General features: G+C 43.4%; 1 protein-coding gene across 2 annotated transcripts; it reads right to left on the reverse strand.

Annotated features, from left to right (window-relative positions):
* Positions 1 to 440: 440 nt before the first annotated feature.
* Positions 441 to 10,203, reverse strand: RRM2 (ribonucleotide reductase regulatory subunit M2). Of its 2 annotated transcripts, none has more exons than XM_044419186.1 (10): positions 10,078 to 10,203; positions 9,106 to 9,186; positions 6,870 to 7,028; positions 6,622 to 6,738; positions 4,739 to 4,872; positions 3,946 to 4,040; positions 3,051 to 3,184; positions 2,583 to 2,687; positions 2,333 to 2,446; positions 441 to 1,358 (listed from the first exon to the last, which is right to left on the reverse strand). In XM_044419186.1, the coding sequence occupies exons 1-10, from the start codon at positions 10,171 to 10,173 to the stop codon at positions 1,206 to 1,208; spliced, it is 1,188 nt and encodes a 395-aa protein (XP_044275121.1). In that variant the 5' UTR covers positions 10,174 to 10,203; the 3' UTR covers positions 441 to 1,205. The 2 variants fall into 2 exon arrangements, with proteins under 2 accessions (XP_044275121.1, XP_044275120.1); XM_044419185.1 differs by having other exon boundaries at positions 6,870 to 7,031.
* Between the last annotated feature and the right edge of the window lie 672 nt (positions 10,204 to 10,875).

Raw genomic sequence — 10,875 nt, forward strand, 5'->3', positions numbered from 1 at the left:
TATATGAAGGGCACTTGGCTTCAAATCCCTTAATGACCACTCCCAGCAGCTTCATAGACACATGGTTCTCTGGCAGAACCCCACAGTTCAATTGGTGTGGGCAGGAGACAAGGAAGTCACCCAATGCTGTTGCCTGAAGTCCACCCTACAGGTACTATTTCTCATACACAGACAAGTCTCCCTGCTTCCCAAGGTGACCAAAAACACGTCTGAACTTTCCCACATAGCCCTGAGTTTCCCCAACTGCACTTCATGCCTGCTTTAATTCTTGAATCTGGATTTTCCACATTCACAAATCTTATCCTCTGCTGCAGACACTTCGTGTTGTATCTTGAAATACTGGCCATTCAGAAGGGGCTTAAGAGGAATTATTCACCGAAGAAACCCTTGAATAAAAAGGTTGGGAAGAGGCTGGGGGCAAAAGTTACAATTTCACAATATTTTGATCCATCAGTTTGAAAACTGGTTTTATTCAAGTGTTACTTCTGACAAAGTATGTGAATAGACTTTGTACAGAAGCCGTACATATCCAAGTCTTCATTTTAGCACCTCAGCATTTTAATTTACATGCAGATAAAATAAAGCATAATAGAGAAAGATGTAATGCAGTCTAAAAGAGTTTATTCTAAACTCACGTCACCAGCCTTTTTCAAGAATTACAGGCCAGACTTTTAAAGTGCCATGTTTATGTACAAACTATTAAAACATCAAAGGCTTCAAACCTGTTAAGAGGCAACGTGGTTATATAGCTTCTGCAGCCCATGCAAGGACATGAAAATCTGCAGTGTTCTACGGAGCAGTCTTCCCCAGCCTAGCATATGTTCTAGATTACAACTGCCACTAGCTCCCGCCTGAGTATAGTCTATGGTGAGGGATGGTGGTGGTTCTAATCCAAAACATCTGGAGGGCCCCAGGTTGGACCAGCCTTCTACAGCTTATCCCACACTACTTGTTTTGCTGTGGACAACTACTGGTAGCCTATTACCAGATAACAGAACACGCGTCTTCCAGCACTGGTCCCCATCTGAAAATGTGAGAAGCTCATGTATTATACAAATTCATTTACTAGTGCTGAAAACCATTTCGCCCCTTTTAGCTACGTGAATGTTGTTAAAGTACCACCACACAGCATCAGAACAATAATTTGAGGATAACGAAACCAACTGCTAGCCATTTCAGGCTAGCTGAGATCAGTCTTGCCCCATTTAGAAGTCTGCGTCTAAGGTGAAAGAGTTATCTGTGGGCTTTGACATCACTCCCATCCTCTGATATTCGCCAACACGCTTTTCAAAGAAGTTAGTTTTGCCTTCTAGTGAGATATTCTCCATGAAGTCAAACGGATTCTCAGCTCTGAATATCTGAAAGAAATGGGAGTTGGCAGCATGAGTTTTATTGCCAAGATACACAGCATATACACTTCTATTTCACTTGTACCATCGAACAACCCCAAATTGGTTCATCCAGCTATGCTGATGTTGTAGCATGAAGATCACCAGGAAGGCAGCAGGTGGTATGGCTACATTTACCTCCATCATGTCCCAAGACACCCAGATTTGTTTTGTTCATTCTGTTCCTGCATTCCCCACTTGGCACTCTCCAGATAATTCCCTGAAGCAAGCATGGAAGATCTGGGGGGAGGGGATGCTCCATACAATCATTCTCCCCTATTATCTGCTTCTGTACCCAATTCTCCAGCCTCAGTTCCAAGCAAAAACCAATTCTTTAAGATGATTTTCTTTATTTTTTCATTTTACTGTGTCCCATATTTCTATATTGTATATTGTATAATATATATAGTTGTAACCTGTTATATTGTAACCTGATATCTATGACCTGACTCTTAATTACTCCGCAGGCAACAGGAAGAATTGGTATATTTGCTTATAGATCGCTGCTAGATGTCTTGCAAAACAAACAAGCCCTCTTAGCATAAGCAGGCATTAGGTCTAATTCTACAAGTCACTTTTAAAGCAAAAGTGTATGCTCCCAGGATTGCTTAATAGATATGTTCTTTTTTTTATTTTTTTTAAAATACATATAAAATTCTCCATCCTGAACTTAAGCATTTTATATCTCTTCATAGACCAATGAACTTAAGGAACAGAAAACAGGAGAGACCTCTTAATTTTGTGCCCTCCCTATACTTTTGACTAACACTCATCCCCATTTTGGCAGAACATAAATCAAAATAAGCAAGCTGCACTGCAGCATTTTAGTGTTGTGCTTAATTGTGAAATTCCACTAATGAGACAAAAAGCACTTAGATGTGAAAAAGGTCTAAATGTAAACAAATTATATTGCATTCCTTAAGAGGCACATTCAGAGAACTTACCTTTTTAAAACCTAGTTCCAGTATCAGTCTGTCTGCTACAAACTCAATATACTGCTTCATTAAAGTGCAATTCATGCCAATTAGGTTTACCGGCAATGCTTCCGTCAAGAATTCCTGCATAGTGAACAAAGTTCCTTAGTATGCAAATACTGCGCCATCTAGACAATTTAATGCCCTACTAAGTTTTAAGCTTCTCCTGCTTTGATGCAGGCACTTTTTACCACCACCACCAGAAAGGATTGCCAATTACCTGTTCTATCCTGACAGCATTAGTGATGATCTGTTTCACTCTTTCCTCTGAAGGTTTATGTACCAAGTGTTTGAACATTAGACAAGCAAAATCACAGTGCAAGCCCTGGAAAAAAATAATTGGAAACTATTTCAGGAAACAACTTGGCCAAGTTCTACTATTATCATCACCACCACCAAATAATAAAACTTTGACACTCAAGTAGTAAAGTAACTACAATGGATTTTTACATGGGTTCCATATGAACTGATGCATTCTGCTCAGAGTTTTGGCTATTATGGCTGCCTGTGTGAAAATGCTCCCAAGGCCTGAAGGAACCCTCAGAACAGATGAAGATACAGAGCAGAGCTACAGTTCATAGGACACACAATTTCATTGACCGCCACCCCCCCCCCCCGTCTAACTTGTGTGAGTTGAAGTATTTGGATGCACATGACTATGAGGAACACAAACATTCTTAAATCTTACCTCATCTCTACTGATCAATTCATTGGAAAAGGTAAGTCCAGGCATTAAGCCTCGTTTCTTCAGCCAAAATATAGATGCAAAAGATCCAGAAAAGAAGATCCCTTCCACTGCAGCAAAGGCTACCACTCGTTCTCCTGATGGGAGAGTTCATTGTTAATTTCCTCATTAAACTGCTCAAGAACCAGTGTGGTATAGTGGTTAGACTACTGGACCGGGACTTGGGAGAACTCTGGGAGAACAGTGGCCACAGAGGTCACTAGGTATCTTCCCACCAGTCACAGGCTCTCAGCCTAACCCTTCAACTGGTTTGTGAAGACAAAATGGTGGAACAGAAATACAGCAGAGCTGCTGTATGTCTCTGCTGATTCCGCAACCACATGCCTGCTTAACTGCAGTTGACTGGAATGGTAATGTCAGCTGTTTGAGAGCGGCAAGTAGGTGCCTGCAGGCAGCAAACAAAACAGACTCAGTTACATGTGCCTTGTGAGCCTTGGTTTGGCCACTCTTGGCATATGCGTCGGGCGGATGGGGATGAGGGACCGAGCAGTAGCAGTTCCCGTGTGGGGCAGTAGGTGTCCAGGAAGAGAGGTAATGGGAGCAGGAGAAAAGGGACGAGTTGAGGCTCGGTCAGGGCTGACAGGTGGAGATTGGGAAGCAGTGGAATAGTGGACAGGTTACCAGCTGGAGTTTGAGGCTAGCAGTACAATGTCTTATTGTGCCTAACTTGTGAATTAAACTTCATCACAGGTATGTGCAGCATGTACAGTGAAATGTTTGCTACGATCCATGGTTTCAGCTATTCAGCTGAGGGGCTTGGAACTTATCCCTGCAGATATGGAGGTTCTGCTGTATATAATACGTGCTGGACAAGAGGGAGGAGTATAGTAACACTTACCGTAAGTGGCTTGTTTGTCCCCAATCCAACGCATGGCCCAGTCAGCTTTCTTTTTCACGCAAGGAAGGGTTTCAATGGCATTGAACAGAAATTCCCTAGAAGAATACAACAATGCTAAGTATACAACTAACTCTACTAACAATGGCCATCGAAGTTATTGTGTTTGTATCCTACCGCTTCCAAGCAAACCTGTAAGGTAGATTAGGTTAACAGGTAACATCATAGTTTAGTACAGATTGGGACCCATGACTATGATGAAGACACTGCATTTACATCCAGCCCGTTTTCCTCTGCTGAGGACCCCAAGGTGGCTTACATGGCTGCATTGTGTCCCCACAACCCTGTGAGGTTAGTTGGGCTAAGGAGTGACAGGTCCAAAGTTACCCAGTGAGCTCCATGGCTGAGTGGGGACTAGAACTTGAAGCTCCAGAGTCCTGGTCCAGCACCCTCACTGCCACAACACACTGGCCTAACTGAAGAAAATCAATTTAGACTATATGTCCAAATTCAGGTTGTTCTGCTCCAGTCTCGTAAGATTAAAATGTCACAGCAACTGCACTGAAAACTACATGCATGAAAGTTTTGGCATATTTTACACAGTAACCTTCTGTAATGTTGGATATCTAAAAATCTCAGCCTCAGCTCTCTGAAAATGTAAGCTATGGTTTGAAATCATGCAGAAATCTCAAAGACAATGAAAAGCCAAAAGCTAACATGTTAGCACTTGAACTATTTGCATATATTCAATAAATATTTTAGCATAGAACATAATATTTCTCAAAATAGTACTAACCTTTCTTTAGGGTCTTTAATATAAGTATCAATAAGTAAACTATACATTTCTGAGTGGATGTTTTCCATGGCAATCTGGAAACCATAGAAACAGCGAGCCTCTGTAACCTGTACTTCTTGGCTGAATCGCTCCACCTAGAGGACATAAAGATATTTAAGTTACAAACAATAGCTCCCATTTTAAGGCAATCCTACATATTTGCTTTGGGGCTGCACTTGTCTTTATAGCTACCTTCCACCACTTGCAGACATACATGTACAAAACATTGTATATTTCTTAATGTCTTCCCAGTGCTGCAAAAGTCCATGCCATATAAGCGAAAGGCAGAAGCAGAGTATTACTTTTGCTAAAAGGTTTGACTCTACTACATGCAGAAACATAAGGCTCATTCATCTGTTTATTACAGTAATATTTCTATCTGAATACCATCAGGCACCTATACAGAAAATTAATAAGAACATTCATATAGCTGTATCAGGCTTTCTGTTTGCCAAAATAACTGGTGTTGAAACTCGATATTTATTATCCAAATAGTCTGTCTATATCCATAGATGAGCAATTCAAACTCTTTCACATCTTAAAAGCGCTTGTCTGAAGAACTGGGAGAGGGAATCACCACCCAGCCAAGTAAAATCCGATGTGGCCCCAATCTTTTCAGGGTATGCAAGAGGCAAAAATTCCTGTCTATATTATTCCCATTATGGCTCATTCATACATGTAGTCCATCACTTGATAATATATCATCTAATGATCAAATTTAGTGTTTGAATCAGTTGTTTGCTGCCTAGACCTGCCCACTTGCCAGGCTCTACAACAGATGCCTTCATTCTGCCAGTATTTCCAGCCAAGCAGAACTCCCATCTTAAACAGATGCTCTGTGGGCAGCTGCCTCCTGGCAATCTGACTATTTGTGGGAATATTGCACATACCCACTGCAATTATTCTGGATCTTTTATGAAGAGCCTAAGTGGCATGGCACTTGTGATTCCAGATACACTATTCAGACGAAATTGGCAAGACTAGAATTTGCACCTTGAAAGGCACAGAAGCAACAGCAAATAAAACTGGATGAGACAGTAGAAAAGGTATGCTATACAAACACAATGAATAAAAGCAGAGGCTGAGAATGAAATTAATTTATAACATCCCCCGCCTTATTTGCATTGCAGTACATCACTGAAAGTGTCTCAGAGAGCGATGAAAAATCCTAAATTATATCTCCTCACAGAGCTGAGGCTGTCATTAATCATTGATTCCCAGAGGTTTTGAGTTTGAATTTTTTCTAGTTTCATGCTGCAGTCTGATCTGCAGCTATCTGAAGGTTCCTTGCATTTCTAAGTTTCAAGGAACCAATTGGATTTTACATGGAACACCCAGTGACAGTCCACAAAAAAAAAAAAAAAAAGAAAAAAAACTTAAATTGCTGCAGCCATTATTTCCTATTTGTGGCCTACAGAACTGAATGCCAAAGAATTGTGTGAGCATGGAATGAACCCCTGTATTCATGTTGTGAACCACTCCATAGAGGCAGCTTACTGTGCAGTAGCTATTAATGACAGACATGTAGTGGTTACAATGTGTAAACTGCCCCTGATCGATACAGTTAAGGTTGAGAAAGATGATAACTTTGTTTAGCTTGCAAGTCAATTTTAAGTGATCTGATATTCTTGTAAGGAATGACACTTAACTGTTCAGGAGTACTATTCAGATTAGACAAGATGGTACAAAACTCCTTATTCATGTTGCTGATGTAGATACTAAAAATAACTAGTCAGTAGGCCATCTACAGTTTGAAAGAGTCTGATGGCAGTGGAAGAGGGCAACACATGGTACTAAGCACCCTTGAATTATAAAGGAGCCCATTAGCTATTCTGCATGCTTACCAAATTTTCATTGACAATGCCATCACTTGCAGCAAAGAATGCCAAGATATGTGAAATGAAATACTTCTCTTCAGGCTTTAAGGCTTCCCAGTGCTGAAGGTCTTTGGAGAGATCCACCTAAATACACAAAGCAGCCCATGAGAACATAGTGATGTCACAAACGATTGGGAATGCATACCAAAAATTACTGCCCATTTGTGCCCATTAGTCTCCTCCTTCTGTATACCCAAGCTGCATAAGCACCTTACCTCTTCAGCTGTCCAAAAGGATGCTTCTGCCTTCTTGTACATTTGCCAGATGTCATGGAACTGAATGGGAAAGATGACAAAGCGATGGGGATTCTCCCGAAGCAGAGGTTCATCTTGTACAGTGTTTGGAGGAAGTTGCTTTGCTCCTTTAGATGCATCCTTCTTTAAAAAAAAAATCCACAAGTGTTAGGATAATTAACCCATTTCTAAAAATATGCCGATTCCATAAAGATAACAGTATGTATTTTATACAAAAGTGTAAAATGGAATACAGATCTAAAACGTAACCACTACATATCCTTGATTTTTGAAACAAATGGAATGGCAGGCCAAATATACCTCTAAACTTCTATTTTATGTATGTGTAGTATTAAAAGAAACTTAACATAGAAACCCTGAATAGAATTTAAGTATAGACCATGAATTAAGAGGTCAACTGGACACAACAGTGAAAATGGTGAGATTGTTGAAACCAATGTTAACAAGCCACAGGACGAAAAAGGGGGAAATAGAATGAAGGAAGGGGATGTTCAGTCACAGAATTGTGAAAACAAGGTTCAGACTACACTGAAAGCATTGGCCACCTTTACAAGTATATGGATAAGCCTCAGCACTCCCGGTTTTTTCCATGCTGCTGGAATACCTTCACCAGAGCTTAACTTCACTTTTAATGTAGATCTTGGTTTTATAGAAACTGTGATTAGTTAAATAAACCAACCTCATAACCCATGGTGTGAAACTGCCTTATGAATTTTTCCATAGTTTTCCCTGGCTTAAATGGGAAATGATGTGTTTTTAAATAACCTTGGTTTAACATCTTAATACTAGTGAAGTCTTCCTCCCCACCAATCCCCATTCTTGTCTAAATCAATGTGGTCCCACCAGGCACTCATTTCTTTCTGGCAGTGGGATGATTTCAAAATAAAACTGAGCTGCCACCTTCAGTTCCCATCAATGCCTCTGGGCCACATATGGAAGGAACATTCCCAGGAGATGTAGATGAAGGCTGATGCTTTCCTCTGAGTATAAACAGCCACCAAGAAGGGCTCCTGTCACTTCTGTTTAGTAAGCTGGAAGATGGACCAGCAGGGGAGCTAGGAAAAGCAGTAGTAAACCAGCTGAGGAAGAGGGAAGCCAGTAAGAAGCCACTGGGGAAGGAGAGCAGTATGCAGCCAGTGAAGCTGGGGGAGCCATCTGGGAGCACCCTGGAAGATAGATAGGGAAGGCTTGTGTCTTGATGGATAGGGGTTGCATGTCTGATAAAGAGAAGGTGCTTAGGAGGGATTTAGATGGGGTCCTGAAAAAACTGATCTTCCTGTGCTTGCAGTAAGGAGGAAAGGAAGGGATATTTGTATATGTATACATGTGAATACATGGAGGAAAGGTACATACAAGTATGTGAAAGACAGAGAGGGCATTCAGGGTGTACACTTGGCAAAGTGCACGCTGTTCCCCCATCTGAGAAACCAGTTGCATCAGGCTCTTCCCCAGTTGTTACCTAAAAGCTGCCATTCCATCCAAGTTCCTGAAATATCCATCTGAGCTAGGCACAAAAGGGACCTGAAGAACAGCTGAGTGTGCTACCTTTTTCCTCCCTCCCACATGCCGCTCAACCCTTTTCCTTGCTATGTGCGTCTCAAGCCTGAAAATAGGGGCTGTTTTACTATAGGTCTTTGAAAGCATTTTGTCAAAGTTAAGTGAAAATGCTTTATATAAATGTAAGCAGGAAACTATTCATAGTAAGTTGTTTCACCTGCAGGTCTAGCTGAAGTCCCATTCATTTTAATAGGTCTGCTAGAAGGGAAACATTGGATATGACCAAAAAGGCCAACACTGCACACAACCCTTACTTGCTTAGATATAGAAATGATACAAGACATCAAAATTAAAAAATGATTTAGAGGAGGGTTCCTGGAAGAAGTGGTGCGTACTTCAGAGTAGGCTCAGAGTAGGAAGTGCAGATGAGCTTGGACAGTCAACTTAAACTATGATGGCACTTCAAAAGGGCAGGGATCAGTCCTCTCCCCCACCCGATCTAGGCCTACCCCATCCGTTTCCAGAGAAGACCGGGCCTTCCTGTTCCTTGCATAACCGGGCTTCGGCGCCAAAGCCGCAGGGAAGACGACGCAGCCCCGCCCTCTGACTCAGCCCCGGAGCGGATGGCGGCGCGCACCAGGGACCTCTCTCCCGCCAGCTCCACCCCGCTCACACCCCCCCCGTGCTAACCGGTACTCACCGCCTCGGCAGCCGCAGGCTCCTGGAAGATCTTCCGCGCCGTTTTGTGGGCAAGGACCCGGGTGGCGTTGAGTGACGGGGGCTGCGGGGAGAGAGGGAGAGGGGTCGGAACGCGGGGCAGAGGGGAAGGGAAGTACAAAAGAGCCGTCAGCGCAACAGGCTTGGGGCAGAACCCGCAGGGCCGGATCCCAGCTCGGCCTCTGGCTTTGCTCCTAGGTAGGCCGGTGCTTTGCAGAGCGCTATGCGCTCCCCCTCCCCCATGGCACAGTACTGATACCAGTTATGACGCTGATATTGGTTCAATAATGTATAGTTGATATTTAATATGGATATCCGAACGATAGTATTCAGTTAACATTTAATAACAGTGGTACCTGCTCAGTAACGTTAATACTTAATATTGATAACTTGCAGTATCGATAGGTGAGCTTTTTAAAGCGCCGTGCATTATTGATGGCGCAGTTCCGATACTAATAATGGTGGCCAAATCCAGGATGGTTCCTGCATTACCAACCCACGTTGGGTTTTTAGCGGGGAAGCAGCTCCAAGTGCTTCCCAAATGCGCAGAATCTCTAATCGTTTAGAGGCGATCCTGGCCCTGTTGAAAAAAACAGACCTACATCGATGGCTGACTCGGAAATGCCGGGAAGTGTCGGCCTTTTTGCCTCAACAAGTTCAGGATTGCACTGGATCGAGGAAACAAAAAAACCCCCTGGCTGTTCAGGGCTCGAGCGGCACTGCGTGTGGCCTCCGCCGTACCCTCAGCCTTGAGCCTGCCGGATGATTTGGACTGCAGTTAGGGATGATAGGCGTTACAGTCCTAACAAGTGGGAAATACCAGTTTGAGAGATGGCAGAGAGAAGGCTTTTTCTCTACTCTTTCTAAACTCTGCGGGCTACTCCCTTGCCTTGCCCGTGCCGGTTTCCGCTAACCGGGTGGGGTGGTAAGAATTGTGGCTTCTTTCTGAACTCACCGTGTTCTCCTTCTCGCTCAAAGCCAATCTCTTCAGAGGCGAGAGGCGAGGCTGAGGCTCGTTGAGAGCGGAGAGCGGGTTGCGGGAAGACTGCATCGTTCACGGAGCTAAAAGAGGAGTGGAGCAAATAGTCGAGTAGCAGCGATAAGGCAGGGAAGCTGTGCTGCAATCGCTGCTTTATATGCTTTTCGAAGTTGGCGCCAGAATTCCTGGCCGCCCAATCACAAAGCGGGCCTTCCTTTGCGCCTTTGCCGTTGGCTGCGCCGTGGCTCACATTATGCTAAAATAAAAACAACCGCGGGAAACGGCAGCACCTCCCCGGGCGTCGATTGGTCGAGCATTCAGGCAACAAAGGGTTGCTGAACGCGGGAATGGATGACTAGCGCTTTCTGCCCGCTGGGTTCGCTCTCATTGGCTAAAAGGGCCGCGCTCTTTAAAGATACTGAACTTGGCGCCCACGGAGCTGTCGATCAACTTGCGACGTCTCCGATTGGTCAGAGCAAGTAACGCGCAACTCTTCTGTCTCCTGCCCTCTTTCCCTTGGAACGCCTTTATGCAATGTCCTCTTTGATATTAGCTACACAGAAAGCGAATTCCAGTTCTTAAAAAATGTCATTGCTTACAGGAAGAGAATGACCGTGAAAGAAGTGCTTAAAGGGGTTTCAGAAAGGTTGTAATGCTTCAAAGATCCTCTGTCAGCTTCACTGGCTTCCCATTGAAGTCCGGGCCCAATTCAAGGTGTTGGTGATGACCTATAAAGCCCTAAACGGCTTGGGTCCTGGTTACCTGAAGAAGCGC

This window comes from Varanus komodoensis, unplaced genomic scaffold (genome assembly GCF_004798865.1).
Source record: "Varanus komodoensis strain SLA01 unplaced genomic scaffold, ASM479886v1 scaffold10, whole genome shotgun sequence".
In the NCBI taxonomy this organism is placed as follows: domain Eukaryota; kingdom Metazoa; phylum Chordata; class Lepidosauria; order Squamata; family Varanidae; genus Varanus; species Varanus komodoensis.

Coding starts and splice junctions, on each gene's coding strand:
- RRM2 (XM_044419185.1), bottom strand. CDS start 10,173: ATGCAGTCTTCCCGCAACCCGCTCTCCGCTCTCAACGAGCCTCAGCCT. Junction 7,032..9,105: donor AGCCTGCGGCTGCCGAGGCG/GTGAGTACCGGT, acceptor TTTTTTTTAAAG/AAGGATGCATCTAAAGGAGC. Junction 4,041..4,738: donor ATTAAAGACCCTAAAGAAAG/GTTAGTACTATT, acceptor GTATTCTTCTAG/GGAATTTCTGTTCAATGCCA.